The sequence below is a fragment of the Amblyomma maculatum genome, chromosome 1, assembly GCF_055883805.1.
Source record: "Amblyomma maculatum isolate TAMU_Amacu chromosome 1, ASM5588380v1, whole genome shotgun sequence".
Taxonomy (NCBI): Eukaryota; Metazoa; Arthropoda; class Arachnida; order Ixodida; family Ixodidae; genus Amblyomma; species Amblyomma maculatum.
In genome coordinates this window covers 205,268,406-205,274,405 of record NC_139344.1, presented here as the reverse complement: position 1 = coordinate 205,274,405, position 6,000 = coordinate 205,268,406, and the positions used below count along the sequence as shown (strand labels likewise).

General features: G+C 44.6%; 1 protein-coding gene across 1 annotated transcript in view; it reads left to right on the top strand.

Annotated features, from left to right (window-relative positions):
- The first annotated feature begins 2,254 nt into the window (after nucleotides 1-2,254).
- Nucleotides 2,255-6,000, top strand: part of LOC146205406 (uncharacterized) — a 120,551-nt gene continuing 116,805 nt past the window's right edge. Inside the window, exons 1-2 of the mRNA XM_084590062.1 lie at nucleotides 2,255-2,416; nucleotides 3,543-3,595. Of these exons, the coding sequence (XP_084446188.1) occupies nucleotides 3,554-3,595 (42 nt within the window). The 5' untranslated portion in view covers nucleotides 2,255-2,416; nucleotides 3,543-3,553. The remainder of the gene's footprint in view (nucleotides 2,417-3,542; nucleotides 3,596-6,000) is intronic.

The window sequence follows — 6,000 nt, the reverse complement described above, 5'->3', positions numbered from 1 at the left end:
AAGGAGCGGTTCTTGTCCACAGGGTGCGGCGACTTGCAGACAACTTGTCCTGCTTTCCCAGAAATTCCAAAAATACGCCACATGGAACGATTCCAGCTAGCAGCGTCTGCTGTTATGAAATCCACAAAAAGTGAGGCGTTTTCTGCCATTATCACACCCTCCACCGTAATTTTTGCTAGCACATCAGCTTTCACGTTTCCCTTCGAGGCGAAAACGCCAAGCACCTGGTCACTTTCCCGTGAATGGTTGGAAGAGAACAACTAGGGCGTGATCCGCCAATTCTGAGCTGGAGCTAGATGAAAATTTTTCGAGGTCCACCAAACCGTTCACTTTCCCGTAGTGACTGACCGTCAGGTTCTTGGAAATTTAGTTTAATTTCATCCATCATAATGCCGCCATGACGTTGCTGCTCCGTCATGCATATGCATTTTTCCTTCAAGGCAGCAAACACCCGTTTGTTGAAGCCGAATCCGCTTCGAAATCCGCGCAGGTACCCCTGGAGACACGTTCTGCCGGGCAGCAGCATGATCTTCTCCTTGCGCAGGTGCTCATAAAGCCGTTTGATCCTCATCCGCATTATCAAGCATTCGAGCAGCCACTCGCGCTGGTACTTAAAACCCAACGTGCTTTTCCGCTTTGAAGCATTTAAACAGGCCATGACTTGTGACTGTTGTCTTACTGGCAAATTTTCTATTCTTGACATGAGCGCGCAGCTTTCTAGTTTTGAGTTCTTCCTCCTCATCTCTTCCAGTTTTGTCTCAAGCGTAAACATATTTCGCTTCAGTCTCTTGAACTTTGCGGTTACAAGCTTTCTCTTCTTTTCGCGCTCCCTCGACCTCCGGTCCTTTGTTCTTTTGTACGACAGCTGATTTAGGAGCAACTTTTTTTGCGTATCGGCAATGCAAACAGGAGTCTCCTTGACTTGTGGCGATGTCGACGCATTTGGAGCTGAATGTTGTGTTTCCGTGGATTCTTATATTCTTGGATTTCGCGAGGACGGTGTCAAGTTGGTCATTGCATTTTATGCCCTGGCATGGAATCATGGCATCCACGTCAGCCAAAAGGTCCCCAACCTGTTCACGCGTTTCCAAATCCAGCTTCTGTGTTACGGCGCCTTGCACGGACACGGTGGCTCGCAGTTTTGACGCACAGTGCTCCAGGAGTATTACTTTCACCAGAACGATGCTCTGTCCGCTTTTTCTGCAAGTCGAAACGCAGAGGCGCCAGAATCTTCAATAGAGTGATGTGTCCAGCCGCTGTGGGATACCGTGCAGGTATGTCAACCGGACGAGGTGACACTTCGGTTACAGACGTAGAGATACCTTCACTGGAGCTTGAAGGTACTGGATCGTCCGGCACTGTCTCAAGGTCGTGGCTGTCATTTCTGGCAGCCTTGGTTGGGCGGCAGCCTGTGGAATTCTTCGTCTTTCGTTTCGCGATCACCTTTCTTGACAGGTAAGCAGGAGCTAACAACGTTGCCTTCTATCATATATTTGTAATCCCGTTCGATACACTCTTGGTCAAAATGCCGCTCACACACAACGGAGTGTGGCTGCAACCTCTTGTCGGCACGATGAAGAGCAAGCTCCCACCTTTTGAACAGTTCGGGATCCCGCGGCGCCGAAAACAGCGAGACTTTCAGTCCTTTTCTCGATGACTTGTAGCCGGATTTGCAGAAGGGTGCGAAACAAGTTGTGTCCTTTTTGGTCTTCATTCCGATCACTTCTCACAAAAAGCGCAGCGCCTGCTCCGCTACGGCGCTTGCATGTGGACGATGACAGACAACAAACAGACGAGAAAACAGGTAGCTAGTGTCGTCTGTTTATTGTTTCAATGCCAGACCGCAAAAGTCTCAGTTTCAGGTACTATTCTGACTGATAACGCAAGTAATAAGTAATGTTTTCAAACAAAAATGAGGTTAACAAAACGCGCGATGCGATTGCGACAAGTAGCAGACGATCCGCCGGTGAGCACCGGGCGGAGAACAGCAGCGCCAGTTTCGTCGTCATGAAGCGGAGGCACGCGGAACTACGCTTTGTGCCCTGCCGGTCGGCACACCTACCCATCTAGCCACCGTACTATATGTAAGTAAAAACAAACTGCAGAACTACGCATGCGCGTCAAGGACCATGAATGCATGGAATGTTCTAGAAATTTCTAGAACACCGTAGAATGGCTCTCGACGGATGTGACGTCAAATAGTTTTTAGTTTTGTTCTTGCGTTGCTTGTTTTCTCTTCCTCCATGACCCGTCCAGCCTTATTTAAACGGGGTACGTCGATATAGCTAGCGCGTGATTTGAACTCTGTTCTTAGGTTGGAACGCGGATCGTTATTTCAGCCCTAGTACTAAGAGGACGCACTCAGCATTGTAAAACTAGGCTTCAAGCTACAGACGAAGACTGACAAAACATCCAAGTAAGTTTTACTCGCAATGTGGTTGGACAATCCAACATCGCTTGATCGTAACACTAGAACCGTTCCCACTTGTGAGGTCGAGCTTGAAAATAACTGTTAACTTGTGCAGTGGTTCACGGCCAGATTGTTGTGTTATCGGTATTTCTTTTTATTTAGATAGTCAAAAGAACCGTCACTCGCGTTGTCGTTCTGTGCGCAGGGAATGACGGCTCTTCGTTTTCCGCCATCTCATGCGTCGGTATGATATAACTTATCTGTACAGAAATAAATGATCGCGACGGAGACCGCTTCGCTTTAATGAGTGCGTTTTCTTTCGACCGCATTTTTGAATATCCGCACGCATAGTGCACGTTTGAGCTAGCTGCAGGAACTTACAAAAAACGATGATATGCGCTTAGCCTCTGGTCACCTATTCGGAACAACACGTCAGAGGTAGTACGTGAAGAGAAGAATGGCAGTACACGCCTAGGTTGCTGTATTCTCCAAGGTGCAGCGACAAGTTGCACACGGAGATTTAATTGTGGCTAAAAGTTATTGCCACGTCACTTTTTTTTTTTTTTTTTTTGCTGGCTTGCATGTGTTCTCCCGCAGGTCTACCTTCTCGTCGTTTGACGATCCTTATCTAGAACAATCTCGAAGCCTCGGAATGTCCTACAGTTTTTCTTAAAATTTTGTCATATGGCATATAAAAAAAATTCTTATGGAACGCACCAGTGCATCACTTTTTGCTCTCTTCCCTTTTGATTTGCATACTGACGGATTTGCCATGATTTGCATACTGACGGAAAGAATAGCTGGCAGGTGAAACACACACACTAAGCTTACAACCATTATGTGGGTTTACATTAAGAAAATTGTTCAATTCTCTATTTTATCTTACTTTATTTAAACATGCTGTTGGTCTCATGTTTGAGGTCGCATGCCATTATGTATCTTAATTCTCATCCACTACATTCAAGGATGGTTTTCTAGGCCGTTGCTTCATATATTGTTGCTTAGGTTGGTTTTGTCCTATAGATCCAGCCGCTGGTTTCCAAAGGAGGAGTTCTGTCCAGATGAAGCTTTGCATAAACCTTTTTTTGGAAAACATTGATTTGTTATTCTTTTTCTCACCTTTTATTATTAGATCTCACAGTGATGGATGACCCAGTTGCTGAGAAAAAGGAAAACCTGCCTCTGGTGAGTTACCGAAAAAAAAAAGAAAAGAAAAAAAAAGTGGAGTTCTGCCGTCAGCGCACTTAAAACAGTATAGCCCAATGCATCATGACAGTGTCAAAACTCTCCAGTAAAGTATATGGAGGATGCTCCAAGTTTTTACACGCTTACCGTTCAGTATGCTTATGAAGTATGGCTCAAGCATTTCAAAATAGCTCTTTGGGCCAGTTGGTTCATAAAAAGACCAGCTCAAAAAACGGACAAAGGAACAGACAAAGGACAAAAAAACAGCGCCCGTCTTGTCGTTTTCTGTTCCTATGTCCCCATATTTGTGCTGGTCTTTTTATGAACTTGTTTAATGTTGCCACTCAATTGAATGCTTGCACTTCAAATTTTTTTATCACATTACAGTTCACTGCAACATACAGGCAGCCATATCTCATATTTTGAAGCAAAAACTTCACTATGCAATGTATCTCCCAAAGCCAACATGTCCGGCCATTTGACCTTCAAAAAAGTGGTGTGACCTTGACCTGATTAAGTGTAGGTGTCCAGCATTTCGTAGTGTCTACCCAGAAGTATACTGTGCCTTCTTTCCCCAAAACCTAACTTAAAGAAAACATATGATTGCCGGCAGCTTTGTTTCGATGGCGGCAAGACTGAGAGGCTGTCGGTAAAGATCCCCAGGTGGTTGAAAACACTCAGTAGCTCTCCACTATGACAGCTCTTTCTCTCTTTCAGCTTTCACTTCGATCTTTCTCCCTTCCCTTATGGCACAAATCAAGTGCCCACTGAAGAGTGTGACAGTTACTGTGCATTTCCTTACCTGTAAACCAGAATAAAAAAATAGGAAAAGAATATCGAGGATTGAAAAGATGGTGTTACAGGGGCTATCGTGGCTATTTTCTAGACGAAGCTGCCTAATTCAAACCATGCATGACCGTGCTTAACACAGCCATAGTTAGGAGGGCTTGGTACGCTTGGTCATGGCCTCTAAGATCACCCTAGCGCAGAAACTCGCGTGCAGGGGATCTCGGAGGCTACGGCTTGGTACGCTTGGTCACAGCCGAACTCGAAGGGAGAGCGCGCCCTCTTTCTTACGGCCTTCTCAATTGACGCGGAAGCAATGGGAGCTTTTCTCCTTGAGTTACGCTCTCCACCGCCTCAAGGGGTGCGACTTGCTCACTGTTCGCTCCGCGTCTACTTGAGCGGCGGCGGGTGGCTTTTGCTTGGTTTCGTGCTGTCGCCCGTGGGTTCTGTGGTGAGTGCACCGCAGAATGAAAGAACGCAGAAGCTGCAACGGCCTGTCAACTTACTACACACGTGAACGGAGTCTTTATATAAAAAACACTGTCGCTCAGCGAACTGTCGACAGGCATACGACATACATTGCGGTGTGGTAGCTACTTTTGTTCATTTTAATCCAACTTTTTCTCAAGCCTGTACAAGAATAGGATTAAAATATTGAATGAACAGTGGCCACATTGAAGCTTCTTCAAGGCTAACATGGCAGCAACTCGTCTACAACTGCAAATCCGTCTTTCGGCACTAGATGCGAAGCCATAGTATCGAAGATGAAATTAATTTTATAAATATGTAATTGAAGTTGCATAATGCTTGCATGACAAAGTCTTAGTATATAACAGTCACTGTAAATGCTGTAAGGTTGAGTTTTCAATGTTATCATAATTTATTATTTTCATTTTGCTAATAAACGTTCCTTTAATAAAATCGTTACATGATATTACTCCTATTATGAAAACAAACAATGGTTTCATATTCATGACGCCTTTTGTGCTGGAAGTGGTAAAAAGAGGCCACTCAATGATGCAGGTGATGCTCGATTGCAGTGGCTGACAAATGAGTTCTCCTGCTACATCGAAAGTATATCCAAGAAACTTCTAAAGTGTTAAAGAAGGACACTCTCACTTGAAACATTTCAAGCACTATAGCGACCCCATTGAGACTATCTTCGGAAAAGTAAGGCTAATGTGTGCAGAAGGGAACTACAGGTTAGATGTGAGGGCCTTAACAGCGGCACTTGACTACATTGTCAAGAGGGACGTTTTATCTGGGAGCAAAATCAAGGCACCTTGCGTCGATGCCTAAGAATTCATTTCTGCTGTGCCACAATCAGTAACCGAGGAGCTGAAGAAAGTGATGGCATCTCCTGTCATATCCCATTACCCACTATTACATATTCCGGTTTAACTTACATCGTTGGATATATTTTTAAGTTAATCAGTGACTTCAGGTATGGGGCTTGTGCTATTCTTGAAACTATAGCGAAAGAAGCAGCCCCATGTACACTCTTCTATGAGGACAATATTCTAGTGAACTGCATTATCCGAAACCAGAGTTTGTTGCCCTATTGGACAAGTTTTTTTTTTTTTTTTTTTTTTTTAAAAAGCTATCTTGCACCTACCACA